This window comes from Oryza glaberrima, chromosome 1, assembly GCF_000147395.1.
Source record: "Oryza glaberrima chromosome 1, OglaRS2, whole genome shotgun sequence".
NCBI classification, from domain to species: Eukaryota; Viridiplantae; Streptophyta; class Magnoliopsida; order Poales; family Poaceae; genus Oryza; species Oryza glaberrima.
In genome coordinates this window covers 17,672,162-17,692,759 of record NC_068326.1, presented here as the reverse complement: position 1 = coordinate 17,692,759, position 20,598 = coordinate 17,672,162, and the positions used below count along the sequence as shown (strand labels likewise).

At 38.9% G+C, this 20,598-nt stretch overlaps 1 protein-coding gene across 2 annotated transcripts; it reads right to left on the bottom strand.

The window, feature by feature from the left end:
* Positions 1–271: 271 nt before the first annotated feature.
* On the bottom strand, positions 272–12,449 carry LOC127753098 (uncharacterized). 2 transcript variants are annotated; one of them, XM_052278567.1, is made up of 14 exons: positions 12,023–12,449; positions 11,739–11,928; positions 10,440–10,538; positions 10,288–10,354; positions 9,317–9,383; positions 8,102–8,144; positions 5,769–5,940; positions 5,556–5,654; positions 4,113–4,175; positions 3,426–3,561; positions 2,301–2,484; positions 1,785–1,906; positions 1,669–1,701; positions 272–939 (listed from the first exon to the last, which is right to left on the bottom strand). In XM_052278567.1, the coding sequence occupies exons 1-14, from the start codon at positions 12,218–12,220 to the stop codon at positions 730–732; spliced, it is 1,683 nt and encodes a 560-aa protein (XP_052134527.1). In that variant the 5' UTR covers positions 12,221–12,449; the 3' UTR covers positions 272–729. The 2 variants fall into 2 exon arrangements, with proteins under 2 accessions (XP_052134527.1, XP_052134536.1); XM_052278576.1 differs by having other exon boundaries at positions 274–939; positions 1,669–1,705; positions 12,023–12,448.
* Positions 12,450–20,598: the final 8,149 nt, after the last annotated feature.

Sequence of the window (20,598 nt, the reverse complement as noted above, 5' to 3'; positions counted from 1 at the left end):
TCAACTCAAAATTTAAATTTGCAAGATAAATTTTGAAAACTTTCGACTCGAGATTTTAAATTTGAATTATAAAACATATTTTTTTATTAAAATTATCTTATAATAGAAATTTTGATAACTTTCACTATATCCTAAATTAATTAAGATAAAGACATAAAAAAAGAAAGACCGTATAGATGCATGCAGGCATGTGTGGGACCAAGATGTATACATGTGTGTAATGCATCTGCACGGGTGGAGACCGAGGTGCATTCATGCATGTGCATCTGGCTTGCCACGTGCGTGCGAGATATGCATCTGGCACTTCTACGCGAAATAGGAATTGCGAATTAAGTGTCCATAGCTCGACTTATAATCAGTTTAATCAGACACAGATACTAATCATTTTGGAGGACGACAAAGGTCTCCTAAACGGAAGATTAACCGCGCACTTCTATTCTGATTTATGTATAATACAATAAATTGTCACATCACTTATCAGACTGCCGTAGTATCCATGATATCCAAATTAATCAACGGAAAGCAGGAATTTTCCTAGAGGGTTGCCGTTGGAGAAAAATTACTAACGAATATTCTTGTCAAGCCAAAAATACAGCTGGTAATCTCAAATATAAGGTGCTTGTATATTAAAAGATTAGTTATGATGGGCCTAAAATAAGCTCTAAATATACAAGAAAATCAAACCTAATGATAAATAAGTTAATCAATGAGTTCTGTACAAGCGTCTGGCTAATCAATGGGCTGCAAATCCCAAAAAGGCCCTTTAACCATCGGATGACTCTTCATCATCACTAGGCTGTTCATAAATTTCAAACTCTCCATCACTTGCTTCAGTGTTGTTAGGGGCATCGCCTCGTTTATTTTGGCCATCTTCATGCAGTGGAAAATTGCGCAACATCTCTTCAAGGTATCCATTGGAGAAGCCTTCTCCAGATGTATCTGATATTACACGTCATAGGAAAACTGTCGGGGACCTCATCCACAAGAAGATTGTATTGGGGCAAATATAACTATGTTTAGTAAAAATGAGAGATAATGCAAGAGAAAACAACATTTTTCAGAACTTAAATGCAGAGTAGATGTTGCCTTTGTACCATAACCAAAGCATTATGGAGTAAAGACACATGGAGTATTGTCTTTGTGTCAGAGCACCCGCAATGGTAAAGTAAGGTGCTATCTATAAAACATGTACACCTCAGCAATAGACTAGATTAATAGTAAACCACTTCAATGGTATGTCTACATAGGTATCTATAGCTCTCTAATCCATTGCCTCGTTTTTCTCTATAGACTATCTCCATGTTAGTAGATAGCTTTGCTCTCTCTCTTCATTTAATCTCTTCCAAGTAGGAAAATATACTGACATGGATCTCTTGTAGAGAGCTTATAGATAACCATTGTGGGTGCCCTCAGAAATCTACCACTTCTCCACAAGTTCATAATGAACTATTCAAATTACCAACACCATAAATGCAACCTTAAGCTGTTATTCACATCCAATTGTTTCAATGCATATGAACCAATTGTTGCAGAATAAGCGAAAACCTCAGAAGGTTGTTTTTGTTTACTTCACTGACCAACTAAAAACTAATAAAAAGCGAGGATCAGTTTGAAAATAGTAAATCCCTACGATTAAGCATAATCTATCAAGATTCATGTCAAGGATACAGGGATCATCCAAGGTGAAATCAGGGACATCATCTGCCTTCAAGCAATGCAAAAAAGGATTAGTTTCTGCAGCAAATTATGGGAAGTTAGTACGACCATGAAAAATAATGGCATACCATAGGTGGAGATTCATAGCCATCTGACTCTTTATCTTCCTCTTCATCATCCTCCGCATCCTCACTATCAGAGTTGTTGCCACCAGCTTGATCCTCAGTTCCATTATGTCTGTCAGATGCTTCTGGAGAAAAGGATTTAACAACCAGGTCACATGTGGTTAAGCATCTCTGAAAAAGAAAAAACCAACAAGTATCTACACTCATCCATACAAACAGGGAGCCATCTGCCCTGAGCTTTTGGCATGCCTGTCAGAATAAAAGTACAAAACAGTAGAATACATAATCGATAGTTGTGCAACTTGAACCATGATACCCGGCTTTTTCTGAATTTTACTGAACAGCAAATATGTTAAGCCATCCAGAGCAGCGATATGTTCATACTGCTCATATCTCAGAGCATGTCCCCAAAATATGAAATGTAAACCATTATGTTCTGAGTGCCCTATGACCATACATATCGAACAAAATGCATTTTGGTAGTATTGAGAAGACAAAAGGGAATAAACTTAACAATACCCTTATTTTCCTTTAGTTGCTGAGATCTGCAAAGTGCTTCCTGCTTCTTAGACCTTTCAATAAGTTCATAGGCATTCCTCAAAAAGTTTTTGGCATCTTCATTAGGGCATAATGAGAATAACCGTATGCTCAATTGCAATCTCAAGGTTTTAATCATCGGCTTACAAAACCAACCTGTCAAATGCTACACAAGAATCAGTTATTTTTTATTATATAATACATCACTAAAAAAATCTAGTACTCCCTCCGTCCCAAATTATACGGTGCCCCCCTTTTTAAGAAAAATCGAACTTTGTAGCTTTTGACTAATAATCATACTAACTATATCTATACTAAGTATTATGCATGTTATATACTAGATTCATATTTTAAAGTACTTTCATGTGATGCTAATTTCATATTTATTGGGATCATAGAATGGAATAAAATACTGGTCAAAGTATGTTATTGAAGACCATGTAAAAAAAAAATATAGGCCTTATAGTTTGGGACAGAGGGAGTACTAGCTATGAATCAAGATCGTTGGACATGAAATGACCACTGCAAAATTAAGCATGCATGATCTAGACTAAAAGTTGCTGAAGTACAAAAAGCCCTGCTTGCAGCAGCACAAACTAGCCAGGTACTTTCTTTAACAACATACTTGTAATAATTCATAATGAGATCACGATATACATCCTCAAGATCAGCAATAGATCCCAGAACTCGAGTACTCAACAATAAGACTCAACATAGTTAATTCCAATTAAACAGAAAAGATGTGTTAAGTATATTTCGCATCCAAAATTTAGTGTCCATAGAAAAATTAATAAGTACATATCTTTCCCCCTTTTATTTAACATTATTTTGAGTCAGTCTCTCAGAAATCAGATATGTTACACCTTTAGAAAACCCTATTGATATATCCTAATAAAATATAATTCATGAGTCATTTAACAAATATCTACTAATATAGTTTCAGATACTGAGTTTGATGACACACATTTGAAAACACCAAAATGAATGGAGGAATTGACAGTTAAGATATGTTCGGTGTGCAGTTTTAGGTACTGTGAAAACCTCAGACACAGTGTCCGGGTAGAACAAACGAGAAAAAGCCTGAACATAGTTGTTTTTGTTACTCACTGAGCAAGTTGGTTGATGAGAAGGTTTTCGAATTTCCGCTTGAATAAAGTCATCCTTCAGTTCAAATAATTGCAGGAAGATGAAACTCTTCGATGGCATCACTTCAAGCTTGCACATCTCTGTCCACTTTTCAGGTCTAAAAGCACCCAAAAAAACAAAACTAAAGATCTCTGCAATGGAAACGGCCTTCGTATGCAAAGAAAAAGGATTTGAAGTTTTGAACAAAATCATCCAGAAACTAAATTTACAACGGACAATGCAATTATCGACACAAATCAAATGAGTCACTGGAGATATTTTTTTCATGGAAATGTGTATGTATTTACCACGATAAAAAAAGATACAAAACTGTCTTCTTAAAATTACAAATAATGTTATCACAGATATAAAACTAAGCAGAGTACTCTCATTTGTCAAAGATATGATCAATTGTCCACATATTAGTATGGAAAACTAAAAATGATGGTGTGCCAGTTGCTATAGTGATTAATAAGAATATTATTTATAGCATAATGCTGTATTGTAAACCAAAATATAAACAGAAAGGAAAATGAGGATTGGGGCACTAAATTGAGAGAAGATGGAGCAATCGACAGATAATGAACTAGATGTTTATAAAACAATATACTGATATGACATTTCTCAAGCTAAAAGAAGATATCACTCACAGGAAGAAATATTACTAACCTACACTCCTTCCTTGGAAGATTCCTCAGCTCAGGGGGCATGCGAAAATCAATTCTCTGAAACCTACACCCAAAAACAAAACATTCCAAACAGCTTTTAAAAATGGCAGAAATAAAACTTTCCTCAGTTTAAAGAAAAGTATAGAAAAGAAAATGCCAAATGTTAATCATTTTAAAGCCTCAAATTTCAGATGAAATGGATTTATCCTCCAAACTTCCACATAAAACGAAAGCATACCTAAAGAACCTAAATTATATTTGGAACCAAAAATCAACATCGGAATTTGGGAAGCAAATCGCAACTTTTGTTTAATAAATTGTCTGCATCAATAATAATTGCTGCATGAACTACAGAAACCTTCCTAAATACTAGACCAATTATTTCTGCATGATTGGTGGACAAGGAGCAGAATAATAATGATCACATAAATCATCCTCTTATTTTGAGTTGGTTCTGAAATTTACAGTTAGAAATCAGAATTAACCAGAACATCTACTGACAATAACATATACAATGAATATATCATTCTATTCCCTCTTGCTCTAATGACAAGGACTTGACTATTTACTGCTATAAACATTACAATGTTTTCAAATTATAATTATGTTTGTACACTCTGCTGGTCCAGAACAGACCATGGTGATGAATCATGGATGAAAGAGAACTACAGCAATGAAATGCCAGAGATATCTCCTTTTTTCCCTTTTATTTCCTTTTTTTTTTGGGGGGGGGGGGGGGGGGGGGGTTGACCTCGAGAACTACAGAAACCATATCCCACTAGTAATCATGTCTACCCAATCAATCCTTTACGTTATCATGAGAAAACAGATGGAATGTTGACATCACGATAATGGCTACCAACTAAGGATGCAGAGCTGCAGGCTTAGTGCTATTACCTGCCTGGTGTGCACTTATGCTATTATTTCAAATACCAAATCATCATTACAATATTGTTAGTGGCAATGCGGCACATTATAAATTAGTAAACTAGGATCAGATTAGTTGTTTGACAAGTTAGCTGGAATATAGCTTATGCTGATCCAAATCATCTGATGTTAGCCATGATATAGTCCAATAAACTGGCATCCAGATCCAATTAACTGGCCTGCCAGTTTCCCCGTAACCTGATTAACCCAATCCATCTAAAAAAAATCATCAAACTATACAATTGCAGATTGCAAAGGCAGAAGCACTATTGCTACCGATCCAGAAATCTGTGCTTCACTTGGAGAATGATCTGGTAAGACACATTATTTTTCTTGTCACTTGTGCATTGTACTTAATTATTCTATTATTATCTTAATCAATGGTCACTTTTATGCTTCCATCTAAAAAGGGGAACATGAGAAGCATTACGTACAAAACACACTTTTTCTGTCTATAATAATGCAATGGAAAAAGGTGCCAAATAAATAACAATTACAAAAGGAGGCCCATGCTTACATTCGTGAGTCTGGGTCTTTTCGAGGATCATATCCTCTTCTGATCCAGAATTTGCCGAATGGACCAGTAGAAAAGTAATATCCAGCTCTAAAGAGAAGCCTGAGCAGATAAACAAAACATACCCAAGAGAAAGAATGAATGAAGAACATATCAGATGGAAAGGCATATCCAAAATAATGATGGAATTGTACAAACAGAAAGGAATAATGAGACCTTTTGAATTGGCTTTGTGAGATCTGCAAACCATCATCAATCAAACATTCATAAAGTGACTGCCTTGGCCAAACAGGACGCTCATCAAACATTTTGCACACAGCCATCTGCCAACCCCACTCTGCTGAATTTTTCGAAATGTGGTCTTCCCAATTAATCTTTTCTGGAACAGGTAAGGGCCAATTATGGTAACAAAGAACACAGAACAATATTGCCAATTATATCATAATGAAGGTACTAAAGGCCTTGAGATCTAGGCTTATTTCCCATCCCCTATCTCTCAAGGCCTCAAGCACAAGCCAGGCACGAACACACTCCCATCGCATAAACCGCCCCAGGCAGCTAACCCCCAACTCATCCACTTGATGGCTTAGCGTCATGTACTGTGATGTGCCGATACTTCCAAAAAAGTGTGTATCCGTGTAATGACATGTCCAATTCTGACATGTCTCCAACACGCCTCCGATACATGTCAACCAAGTATCAGCCAATTAAACAGCAAAATAACTAATTTAGTTATCCGAAACACCATCGACACTTCTCTGCATGTGACATGGCCTGGCCCATTAAGCCACATACTAATCATATCCCTGTAATGCAACTATGTTGGCTTTCTTAGCTACTCTAGAGTGAAAGCACACTTGCTGAAAAAGAAAGGTGAATCCAAATATGTCATAAGGTAACAGTACCTATTCGTAAGGTAAATGGAATTCTAGGATATATATATATGGCCATGTATTGACTGAATTCTAGGCACTAAGGATCATCATTGAGGCACATTTTCCTTGCTTGCAGTGCATTGTTTTTTTATATTGGTGACAAACAATTGAGAATTTGAAAAAAATATATATATTATTTTTAATGAAAATATGAAGCGGTGTCGCTGTATCGGCATTTTTTTGGAAATTGGCAACTTCCTGTATCAGTGTCGTACTGTGCCTCATCGATGTATCTGTCATGTCCATGCATCATATATTCATGGGTCACGTGACTCAAAAACCAAGCCATCTCAACCCCAGCTCAACTACTTTACAACAGTGAATGTGCAATATAAGGCCTGCTCATGTTCTACCCCATGGCTCCAAGGGAAGTAAGCAAATTGCTTTCTTATTTTCTAGGTTTCTTTTTTTTTGCTCAATTTTCTCCATTCACCTATATGTTTCCAGTTAGTGCCCTGTGCCCTTGGAAATACTAGTGTCAGTCTTGTTAGTTTTCTCTGTGGGTCTTGCTTTCTTGCTTGCATGATGTACAAGTACAAATTGAAGTGATGAAACATAATTTGATAAAAACCAAATACTGCACCAAATTACTTCAGCAATTTGGTGTGGTATATCTGCACCAAATTACTTCAGCAATTTGGTGTGGTATATATTTCCTGGAACCCAAAAAAGAATTTCCAGCCCTATTTAGAGTTACACCTTTGCTTAGGAAATCTATACTCGATGACTTAAGCCCATCATTACAATATAGCTGTTGATTATGTTGAACCTACCCCGAGATTATATGTCAGTTTGTGGTAACTAAGCTGTGCTTATTCCAGATCATCTTTGAAAATCAACTGCAAACAATTTAGTAAGAATTGGATTGATAAATCATATTGATCGGGTTGGTTTAGCCAATTCTGCTATGCTTTGCTTGAACCTCTGATATTTCCACTCACTGATTTTATTTTCTTAAACAAATATTGTGCCCTATATGAGTAGAAACAGAACAATATCTTTAGCTGCAATTTGGTTTAGAAAAAAGTAGTGCCTTAATGTAGATTTAACCATCAAGCTCAAACTCAGTGCTAAATAAAGCACTACTTGTTAATATCACTTTATGAATAATCCAAAACAAACAGAGAACTACGATGCATGAATTCATTCTTCTGATTGGAAAATATCCCTCAGGAGCACCTTAATTTATCTTTAGAACTTTGCCACTCGGCCAAAAATGGGAAGCTATTAGAATGTTTAGTTACGAGGACAACCTCTGATTCAGTGATGGACCAACGCATCTTGTCCTCCAGAACAAGAGGGTCTTAGAACCAACATATTCCTAGTATCAAAGAGACAAAGAAGATCCCATATCTCAACTAAGGCTATATAAAATAATATCCTTCCCAAGCAAGAAATTCTCCATATATCATTTTTGTTCTATTTCGAATTTTCATTCCAGACAACCCCCCCCCCCCACCCCCAAATAAAAAAAATAAAAAAAAAGTGTGCGCGGTACTCTTTTGGCTTATCTTTATTTTTATTTTTTTTTCTTGCCAACAACTATTGAGGCCAGGAACATATATTTTCAAGGGAAAAAGGCAAACTTGACAGGACAACAGTAGAAAAGGATATCTTGAACATTGAAAGGAAGCGCAAGGGTTGGTCCAATATCCATCTGTTAATAAAGAAACATACACACAATTAAAATTCAGTCAACAAGCCAATTCGAATTGTCAAGAACTCAAGATCTCAAATGAAACAAGCCACAGAGAATAAATAAGCATAAGAACAATTATTTTGTATCATTTCATAGTATAGTTTCTATGCTAATATGTTGTGGATACTCCATCAGCTGTCAGTAAGCAGCTGAGAACAAGCAATATACCAAGTTTTATCCCTTAAACCAGTGTATACTGTTTAAAACATTTCAGAATACTGGAGGTGGTTTGTGCCCAATTCCCCTTATCTTAGCATGAACAAAAAATGTCCATGAACCCAATTGCACAGATCACATGGGACCATACCATCACAACTCCTGCATCTCTGTCATGAGCCTGAGTATTTTATATTTGAAGAAGAGAATAGACGGCTAAAAACATAGTTATATTTTGGACCAGAGGCTTCTGCATAGAGAGAATCAATTTCCATGGCAAAGCAAGGGCTCACAATCCTAGTTGGCCATAAACTGGAACTCAAACAGAAGCAGTTTGTTTCAATCAATTGTATCCACTGTGTTTTAAATGGAGACAACACTGTGATCCTAGCTCACACCATAATTCTAGCATGTATTACAAAGGATATTAGAAAACTAGACGCTCTTACAATATAGTGAGATAACAAAAGAATGAAGTTCTGCCTCCATTTCGTTTACAAGGCATATTGAAGAGATCATCAAACTAAGAAAGTGGTAGAAGCAAATGGCCCTGCTATTCATAGCATTAATGCTTCAGTAATAGTAAACAGACTAGTTAGTGTGGTTGTTTCAATAATAAGGGTTGGAAAGGGAGGGATGATAAAGGAGGTAAAAGCAGAAAAAAAAAAGTACATTAAATGCACACGCACACTATATATTTTGGAAGGAGCTCATAAAGTTAGTAGGGTAGGTTTTATTTTGAAATGGGCGTAGTGGAAATCAAGATGGCTAAGTAATGCAGAGCCATGTAAACTACTGGGTCTACCGTGGTAGTAATTTCCATTAAAAAAAAATGCAGAGCCAAGTAAAGTTTACCCGCAAGATAAAAAACATAGGAGAAATTTACAGTTATATGCACCAGTAGATACTCATGTGCCCCCTAGAATCATGGTTACAGAGAAATAACTAAACTAGTGTGTGCAACGATGACAAACCTCCCATCGATGCTGTACAACTCCCCTTTGCATGCTTTTGGACAATGCATTAGACGATGGGAGAAGCCTAAAACAATTCCATCAAACAATATTAGGCAATAATATTGATAAATCATTTTTTAGTTATAATATGCTACAGATACAGAAAAGTAGAGTTCTACGCAGCTTTCACTTCTGTTACTATTTAACTCTGATTTCAGTTATGCAAAATGGTTCTCTATATACTAGAAGAGGCACAATGGTAACTCTAGAAGATTTGTAGACTACTAAACTTCACTACATGGAACGAATGCCCTTTTCAAGCAAGTGCACACGCATAATTTATTTTAGCATTACAGAAAGGTTAGGGAGCATGTAGAAAATCAGAGTACTTCTGAAAATAGTCAGTTACTGTTGATATTTTGTTGAGGATTAGTGATGCAACAAAAATTGCTGTAGAACTGTAGGAGGCCTATGATGAGTTCTACTAAGGACATTTGGGCTTAGGCAAACAAAAGGTAGTTTGTAACAAGAAAAGCCAGTCACTATCCAGGAGTTAATTTTTGTTATCATGCACATACTGCAATTCTTACTTCTCTGTCAATACAGACTACCCATTTCATTACTCATCCAAAAACAAGATCGAAAAAACTGTGCACACTAAATCTATAAAGGTCGCAGTGATTAGCCTTGCCTCCAAGTTGAACACTTCTTTCCTCAAAACTTTTCAACCATAAAAGCCATGATTAATATGCTCAAAGATCATAGATATGCAAATCCAACAGAATTTTCAGGCATATTGCAACATGGTGCATCAGATAATGTGCAAATCCCATTTGCTGTTCCATGATGTGTAAATCAAGAGGGAATTACATTCACACTCATATTGAAGGACTATTCTTACCTTTTGAACACTAATATAAGAAGAGTTAATAAAAATTATAAAACAATATTCAATTCCATTTTCTAACTATGTAGTTAGTGTTACTTACGCTATCTTTGTTGGTTTATCCTTTATTGAGAAGAGTGGTGGCACTAACATCATGACATCTTCATTATCTGTCATCCAGGAGAGGAAATAAACAATAAGATATATTACTATCAGGCATTGCATGTGAAAGTACAGGATCAGAAGGTAAGCTACCGTTACACAAATGTTCTTTATTATTTGGACACTCCGGATGTTTTCTTTTTCTCGTTTCTGCAGCATGCACTGGAACAACATGCTGAAAATCTGCCATACCTGCATAAACATGTATATGAGCACATTTTCATCACAAATAGCCATTGATTGAGAGTGACTTTACAAGAGGAATAAGTTTGTGTGAGTTTAGTATCATAGAATTTATAACTTTAATTTTACAATTACAACCACAAGGGTTGACAAGTGAGACAGTCAAACAAGACAAGTTTTATACAGTGTCACATACATAGAGTATTTTAACTCAATTCTGATTTCAGAAGATAGGAGAAGTTCTTGAGGCAATAAGAAACCTCTCAGGACACATTAAGTAGAACAGACTCATTTGGGTGCCTTTCATTGGGACACTTTTTAGAATTAGTCCTTCATATAGGGTCCTTTGTGCAAAATTCCTTATCCTATATATGTGCAAACTTACAGATTTTGCCTCCTGTATATCAAATAAATCATTTTTTTTCTCTTACCACTAAGGAATGTCCTATTCTCATTCTCACCACTAATTTTATGTGAGTTCACACTTATGCAAACCCTAGTGGCCTTCTCAAAGATGCCGTTCAATGGGGTTTGATCCTTAGAAAATTGAACATGAAAGTTAGAAAACAGGAAAAAAAATAACTCATATAGGATTCTCAAGAAGATTACAAAAAAAAAATAGTTGAACAAGCAAATTCAAACAAACAATTTAGTTGTGAAGAATACAGAAGGAAGTTTCCAAGAAAAAGTACACTGTAAACAACTTTTTGATTTTCTTTTGCTTTTATAGAATATTGTTAAAATTTAACTAGCATAAAGATATTAGTGTTTTTTTTAACTCTTTTCACAAGTTATACCTGTTTTTTCCCCCATACATTTGAAAGCCACGATGACTTAAATGGATATTCCTTGGTTATTTTTCATATTTCAAGAAATAAATTCAATTTCCCTACAGAACAAAACCATCTAGCGGAGAATGGTTTTCTTTGATGTTTTAAGAAAATTTTGGTTTGACGTATTGAGAAGACCCCTAACGAGTACCCGGACACACCCCCAAATCATTCTAACATAAACAACTATTTTGGCGTGGTCCTTAAATAATGAAGATTTTTTTTTCTGAGCATCCACCGAGCAAGCTTGTTTAGATCTTCCATGAAGTAAACTCAGGCCAACTGTTCTAACAGGACAAGCACACAACACAACAGCCACTCTACAAGTGAATGAAAAGACGAGGCATTTCATCAAACAGGTGGCGCTCAGCGCGCTGACCTTCGAAGTGGTAGGCGTTCCGGACACGCGCAACCACCTCGGCGCGCGGCGGCGCGGTACCGCCCTTGGGCCTGGAGAGGCGGAGCACCAGGCCGGCGGACATGCGGGGCTCACCGAAGGCCGGGTGGCAGTAGGGATCCTCGGGGCGGAAGCGGAGCTCGAGGCGGGCGCCAGGGTCGGAGCCCCTGACCTACGAGGGAGCAAAAAAAAAAAAGGGCAAAGCCGCAGTCAGCCACGCCCCGCCGCGCGCAAGCCCGCAAGAGAGGCGTTCCGAGTCGACGCACCTTGGCGATGGCGGGGAGGCCGCCGAGGGTCTGGGCGGCGCGGGCCGGGGAGGACGGGTAGCCCGGGTAGTGGACGGCGAATGCCTCGGCGGCCGGGATGGTGCCCGAGACGGCGCCGCCGGTTACAGTGGAGGGCGAAGTCGGCGGAGGCGGCGCCTCGGCGTCGGGGAGGGAGGGGGAGGAAGGCGGTGACGCCATCCGCGGCGAGGTGGGGAGCGGGGGAAGAGAGAGAGAGAGAGAGAGAGAGAGAGAGAGAGAGAGGAGAGCGTGCGCCGCGGGTTACAGTGATCACACTTCTGATATGAAATGTTGGCGGCGGCGCTGCTTCGGCCGAGCTCGCCGAACGGCGACGGGGAAGCGGCGGCGGCGGCGGCGGAAGGGGTGGGTGGTTACATGCCGAGGGGTATTTTGGGGTAGCGGACAAGGACGCGAGGAGAGATCCCTGGACCCTGGTTCCTGGATCCAAGATCCTACGGCCAGAAATTTAGTGACTTTTTATTTAAATAATATATATAGTGAGCCATAAAACACCCAGGGCCTGTTTGGCTAAGTGCAAGTACAATAAGGACTAATCAACCTACTATTAGCCCGTCCAGGTCATCACAATCTGAGCTGGAGGACAGAGAAAGGAAGAGAGAAGAAAGCGGGCGCGCCGATGCCGTCGACAAATAACGCGCTTTCTTGGCCTTTTGCATCCCGTGCTCCATGGCTCATCCCTTCTCTGTATATTTGGCAGTAAATCCCCATCCGTAGGAAAAAAAAATCGCACTTCACGCGCCAAATTAGTTAGTCGAAGCGTCAAATTCCTACTGAAATACCCCATCCAGTTAGTAATCCCTCAACTCAATCTGCTGAAACAATGGGTCGCTCGAAACGGGAGGTTGCGCCGCCGCCGCCGCCATCTCCGTCGCAAGCCTCGCCGGGATCCTTCGCATCTGGCATGATGTTGCCGGGATCCTTAGGCAGTGGTGCCTGGCAAGGTCCGGCGCCACCGCAGCCGCCGCACCCTTTGCTCTACGCGTACGGCGCCGCTGCTTCTGCTTTTCCCATGGCCCAAATGAAGTAAGGATTGGATCGTAGTGCCATTGATTTGTCAGATCTGCAAGAACGGTATGTACTTTTGATATTGAATGGTTTTGGATTGATTTGCTCCGGAAGTTCTATGTACTTCCATGTTGATTAGAAAATTAATGGTGTTAACTAGCTAAGTTTGATTCTTGTCGTATTCTAGTTTTCCCCTCACGATCTGATCCGCTGCTAGCAGATTAGCATATCCCCTACTAATATGTCAAAAGAATCAACGTGTACATCTGTTTCTCATACTAAAGTTAAGTCTTGCTATATTCGGAAAGGGAAAAAATTTTGTGGCAAGAAAATAACTTGATAGTAAGCAAGGGCTACAGATACATATAGATTTATTTTATAGCAAAAACTAGTGTACATAGGTCAGTGCATGGCCAAATTTTTTGTACTAATCTACACATACACTTTGAATAATCAAGAACTCTTACTACATAGGTAGTGAACAGACAAATCAACTTATCTAAAAACACAAAAATAGTAACTTTATATGGCATGAGAATTATTAGTATCATAGGCTGTGCTTTGTCAAATTTTAATGTACTCATTTACAGATGAAGAGAAAAAAGTGCTAAGGATGTTATATGGCAATAATTTTGGATCTCTGTCTTTTTCTTGCAGTGGTATGGACTTTCATCCACCTGGTGGTTTCTTAAGTTACTTTCAGGATCCATCAATTTTATAGAATCATCGACCTTTTGTGCCTCCAAATTATTATCCTGCTGAACAAGTAGCACCATGTTCAAAATTACGTCCAGGAGCACAACAACCTGTCAACATTGATAGTGGTGATGAAGAAGCCCCCACTGTTAGGACTGAGAAGCGGTTGACATGGTCAACAGAGGAGGACATAAGACTAGTAAGTAAATAAGGATGTAGGCAATGAATCGTGTTTTCTCATTGACTGTTACTTTATTTCTAGTATAGGACTAATCATGTTTTGTTTTGATTATAGGTGAGTGCTTGGCTAAACAACTCGAATGATTTGATCAGTGGTAATTTTAAGAAAAATGATTGTTATTGGGGAGATGTTACTGCTGAGTATAATAGCACCACTCCCAAAAATAGGACAAGGCAAGAAAAACAAATCAAAGACCATTTTCATAAAATTAAGAAAAATGTTGGCCGTTTCTGTTGTGTTTATAAAGAGGTTAAATCCATATATGTTAGTGGACAAAATGATATGCAACTCAGGGAAAAGGCTGAAGCAGCATATCAAGCAGATTACAAAGAAGGCCCATTTTCATTTCTGCATTGTTGGAACATTCTTCGTGACCAACCAAAGTAGCATGCTTACTTGGAGGAACTTGAGAAGCCAAACAAACCAAAGATGGATGATGAAGTGGAAGTGATGGAGCAAATGTCCACTCCTAATAGTCCTGAAGATATTAAACGTCCAGTAGGAACAAAAACTGCTAAGGCGCAACGTAATGGTAAAGGCAAACGCAAAAGGAAGGCAAAGGTTTATCTATCAGATACTGATGATGAAATTGACAAGCTTAAAGAAGTTCAGGAGATGGCAAATAAAGGTCGTGATGAACTACTAGAGACTCAGAGGCGTGTTGCTAGTGATAACCTTGAATCAAAAAAGTTAGCGCACCTTGCAGCCATGGAGCACAAGGAGGCTGTTATGTTGGAAACATATCGGTCTCTCATGTTATAAGATATAAAAGACATGCCTGATGATGTTAGATCCGAGCATTTGATGGCATTGAAGTGTATGAGGGAGAAGTTGTTTCCGTAATAATAAGGTATCTTCACGTTCCAGTCTCTAATTAAAGCTTGTTGTATTTTTTTTTTACTTGCTGCAATTGAACTTCCTGCAAACATATATATGTTTCTTGCACAATTCAAAGAGTTGCAAATATTGATGTAATCTAACTTGTAATATAGTCAGCATGTAGCTATTATTTCCAGAAAAACATGTAGTCAAGTCAGCAGTTGCAAAATTAACATGCAGTCAAGTCAACAATGTGCAGATAAACATGCAGTCTTGAATTCCCAATAGTCTAGTTAATAGTAATCCAAATAAACATGCTCTGTGTATGCATTCCCAATAGTTTAATTAATAGTAATCCAAATAAACATGCTCTGTGTATGCATTCCCAATAATCTAATTAAGGGTAATTCAAATAAACATGCTACTAGCTAGTATGCATTCCCAACAGTGTACTGTTGGCCCATATATATATTGGTCTAATGGTGCTAACTATCCATCCCTCTGCCATTCCTTTCAACACTTCTTTCCCATTCCTTTCAACACTTCTTTCCCATTCCTTGCACCCCTTGTCTCCACCATGTCTCCAGATGATTCTGGTGAATTAGATCCTTCCAAAATTATAGACCAATACATTGTTGAGCAGAACCTCATAGATTCTTTTGCAAGAAGGGTCATGGAAAAGATCAAGACCAAGCTTAGAATTGGAAAAATCAGAAGGAAGAGTGTGACAAGGAAGACAATCAAGAGGGATCACACAGCAGCACATCATCGTCTCATAGCTGACTACTTCAGTGAAGACCCTCTTTACCCTGAGAGCATGTTCCGTACAAGATTTCGTATGGGAAGACCCCTTTTTCTTCGCATAGTGAGTGCCCTTGGAAGGTGGTCTCCTTACTTTACACTAAAGGTAGATTGCAGTGGTCGCCAAGGGCTCTCACCTTTACAGAAGTGCACAGCTGCAATGCGCATGCTAGCGTATGGCAGCCCTGCTGATAGCCTAGATGAGTACCTTAAGATTGGCAAGAGCACGTCCTTGCAGTGCTTGGATATGTTTGCACGAGGGGTGATTGAGGTATTTGGTTCAGAGTATTTACGACGTCCCACATATGAGGATGTGGAGCGTATACTTCAAGTTAATGAGTCTAGGGGCTTCCCTGGGATGCTAGGCAGTATTGATTGCATGCATTGGAGGTGGGAAAAATGCCCAACAGCATGGAGGGGGCAGTTTACCCGCGGTGACTATGGAGTGCCAACAATTATCCTCGAAGCGGTTGCTACTCGTGACCTCCGCATATGGCATGCTTTCTTTGGTGTCGCGGGGGTCAAATAATGACATCAATGTGATGAACCAATCCCCACTATTTCTTGATGTGCTGAAAGGGGAAGCTCCTAGAGTAAAGTTTTCTGTCAATGGTAATGAGTATAACACAGGATACTACCTTGCTAATGGAATATATCCAGAATGGGCTACCTTTGTGAAGTCAATAGCTACTCCACAAACAGAGAAGCACAAGCTATATGCACAGTATCAAGAAGGGGCAAGGAAAGACGTGGAGTGTGCATTTGGGGTCCTGCAGTCCCGTTTCAATATTGTGCACCACCCAGCACGGTCGTGGAAACGGAAGAGTGTTGGGAGAATCATGAAAGCTTGTATTATTCTCCATAATATGATAGTTGAAAATGAGAGAGGGGGGGTTAAATTTCCTATTGATCTGAATGTGGACCCTGGAGCATCGGTTGCTCTTCCTCCTGAAGTAACTACTAGGCACAATCCATGCTTTGATCAGGTGCTGCGTAGGAAAGCTGCAATACGTGCTCGTGCACCACATTCCCAACTAAAAAAAGATCTAGTTGAACATATTTGGCAAAAGTTTAGCAATACCAGTCGTACTTAGTTGTGGTAGGACATTAAGCATCTTGTTTTCACATTTTCAATTACAATTGCAAGCATCTTAATTCACTTATCATTTTATTTATTTATTTCAGGGACAATGGAAAACTTTGGTGCTAGCTTTTTGGTGCTTTCTGCTATGGTTTTGGGAGGTATGTACATGTCTACTTGCACTGTACAGTCCAAAGAACAACATAATCAAATAAGTCCTTTAATAGTCCTTTTGTTTCTACTTAAAATAGTAGTACTACTTCCTTCCAGTTGTTTTGCCATCCAGATTATATGCTACAATTGTTCTATAATCGTTAGCCTCCTATTTTCCATGGAAATAATGTTGCTTTAATGACAGGTAGTGAAGGTGCTCAATTTGGCAGGCTGGTAGCTTGTTTTGGTTCTGCTTGAGAAAGATAATCTAGTTATAAAGTAATTTTTAGTAATTCGCTGGTGTCATGTAAGAACACTTGTGTTGTTACCATCTATTGGCAGTATGGATCGTTGTAATGGCCTAATTTCTTTTGTCGAATGTTGATGTATGGATCATTGCAACAGACTAAGTTATTTTGTCAGTCTATGAATTAGTTATTTGTCAATCTGTGAACATTCTTTCGATCAAGTAACAATCTGAATCACTATTGTACTGTTTAGTTCGAATGAATTAGGAATATTACACCATTGTTGTTGATAAATCCGTATGCTTTGTGATAAATCACATAATTTATTTCTTTATTGATTGAACATAGTCTTCCGTCTATGGTTGACATATAAGTGGCTACTCAAGTGATGTTTACAGCTGATCCTACATAACTTGAAAGATACAATTAGAGAATTAAATGCAGCTTGCTTTGCTAGAGACGGCTTAGAGACAACATGTACTATATTATTGTAAATGTCGTCTGTTAAACCATCTATAGATGATGTAGAGGATACTAATAGTAAGATGTTTACTCTATTATTGCCCTTGCCCTAATGGGACTGGAAAATCATTTTCCATCCACTAAAAGACATCTTTAAATCCTAACCCTTCATTCTTCCTCTTTCATTTAATCTTAGCCCTTTATTCATTTCTCAATCCCAATCTTAATCCCAACCCACATTTCTCATTATCCAAACAAACCCCTAATGTTTTTAGTAACCCCTAATGTTTTTAGTAATGTTCAAATAGCTGAAATAGGATTTATTTTTCATTTAAATTCCTTCTATTAATTTTTAAGATAAATCATCTGATTATTTTTTATGAAGTTATAGCTCGCCTATTAGAACATGACAATTGGGGACCACTCCAAGGTATTTTTCTCAGGAGGTAGCTACCCATCTACTCTCACTTGGATAATTATTAGTAATCACTTTTTTTTATGAAGGTAGTATACAACTTGTATTAAACTGGTAAAAAACCTGTGCATGGCGTGGTGGCTACTGGCGTGCAATGTGCTTGCACTACTCAAGTCATGAGTTTGATCCCTCCTCATGCATCCACAGAATTTTTCCTCCTCCCCGCACGACAAATTTGGAGGAAAAAAAGTAAAATAGAAATCCTCCTCGATGCAATCTAGTACACAAATCAAAATATTTGAAAAAAAAATGTGTGCATGAAATGTAGCAAAACTGACCCGAGTTCTTTAGAGCAAGTACAACAGAGAGCGGTTCGTTGGTGACAAGATGGATATGTAGTCTTCAAAGCCAAGCTGAAGGAGAGAGCGCGAGGTGAGAGATGTTGAGCTGATGACTAAATTATTGCCCGCTTCGCATGCGCTCCAAGAGTGCCGCAGCTTGCCTTTCACCAGGTCGGAGCCAATGTCAGCAACACCCCCATGCAGTTTATGGGGCCGTTCAACCATCTATGCAGAACGGTCCTAGAGAAGTGGCGGTGCGGCCATCTCAAACGGAGACGTTGAGTAGGAGTCAGGAGGGAAGAAGCAATAGAGAGAAGAAAGAACCAGGAGGTGCCCATCAACCCATGCCCTCGAAGCTCCGCAAATCCATTGCCGGCACTCATCTACTTTATACCATCGTGCAAAGTTGCCTCTCTCCTTTGCACTTCGCTGCTAGAACTATGGCCCCGCCTAGGCTTCACCACAAAGGGTGAAAGGTGCTCGTAACTCCTGTAGCCGTCACTGCAAGCAAATCGATGATCGATAGGAGTACTACTGTATTCACTGTGTGTTTAGCAACTCCTGTAGCCGTCACTGCGAGCAAATCGGTGATCGATAGGAGTACTAGTGTATTCACTGTATGTTTAGCAAATCTAAAAGGAGGAATAGATAAAGCTGAGAGAAAGGGACCGCTTCATCATTAAAAAAAAAAGAAAACTGCATAGGCATCTGTGTAAGGTAAATAGTTGTAGATAGTCACTGTATTAATTGGCTATTTTGTGCTTGGTACAAAAGCGGATGTGTGTAATTTTAGCATCGGTAGTTAGCTATATTATTGATCTTGCTCTTATAGTGCATTGTCTCAAGCCCTTGTCCCTCGTGATTGGAGTAGGTTGTATTAGACATATCATAATGTAACAAAATAATTATATGTTTCTTAACCTTATGTGCTTAGAGACAATATGCGAACGTGCCTGCAACGGGAGCTAGGCCTGCTAATGGTTTGGACTAAAATGGTTTTATTGGATTGGTTTTAAGTTTAGCTAACTTAGATAAGTGTAAGCTGACTAAGGTGCAAATAGTCTAAAGCAGTTTGGGTGGGAGGTGGAAATGGTCTAGATTGGAGTGGTTTTGCCTGCAAGAACCATGGGCCTGAAATGGTTTCATTGTATAGATCCACACTAGGATGACAAAGTAGGCTCACCATCTCTTTCTAGTTTTCTAGTGTGGCTCATAGTTTTCCACTTCGGTCACCCTTTACTTTGCCCAACGGCCCTTCGTGTCCTTCCCTTCCTCAAATCCCCAACATATTTGCCCCAAAATCCCTATTAATTCGACAACAATGCAGGCAATGCGAGTTGTGGGACAGTAGCCAGCAACTCGGTAAACAAAGCGGAGAAGAACGTAGTAGCCACCATTTAGGAAAAATAGGTGAGATTCTCACCATTGAAATATGAAATATTAGTATTAGTAATTGAATGGATCATTTCTCAATATTTTCTTTGCAGCATTTAGAACCACATTTATGGATTTCTTTTGGTTTGGGATTGGTTTGAGAATAGGTTCAACCCATTTTCTTGCTTTAGGGCTGCTTCGGAGGGCTAGCTGCAACTGTACTGTACCTCCGTTCGTCCGTTCGGCTACAACGTTGAGTTTGTGCCGTAACAAAAAAAAAACCTATTTGTAGGAGACAACGTGTTTTATATTGACTTGTTGTAGCCACTGTTGTTATACAGCGCACCTATGAGCGTGTTTGGTTACCTGCACCAACCTTGGCTCACACTGTGGATGAAGCGAGTGAGCTGTTTGGTAAGATGTACGCACGAGAGAACCCGTACAAAGCGGATGCAAAAGTAGCCCCCGACTCCCTAAGTCGGCTGAGGTGGAATGCCCAAAACGAAGACAGCTCATGTACAGCCATCGAAACATCACCCCTTTATCATCCCATTGAGTTCAAAACATCACCCCATTATCATCCAGTTTGACCAACCAAACAACTTCAATTGCATCCACTCATTTAGGCCACAATCAATTTAGATGGCTCATGAGATGCACTTAATATGGTAGTGGCAAGGGGTATGTGGTTTCAATCCTAAGATCCCATGTTCAATCCTCAACACGCTCACAATTTCTTCTTAAAAAATATTTGGAGAGATGCTTCTCCCTCTCTATATATATTTTTATCTAGGTCATACAGGTAAGTTACATTAGTGATACTCTGCTAGCATTTTTTTATACTATGCTGTTTCGGAACTGCCCCTTTGGTTTGGGCTGGTTTCGATTAGCATTTTTTTTA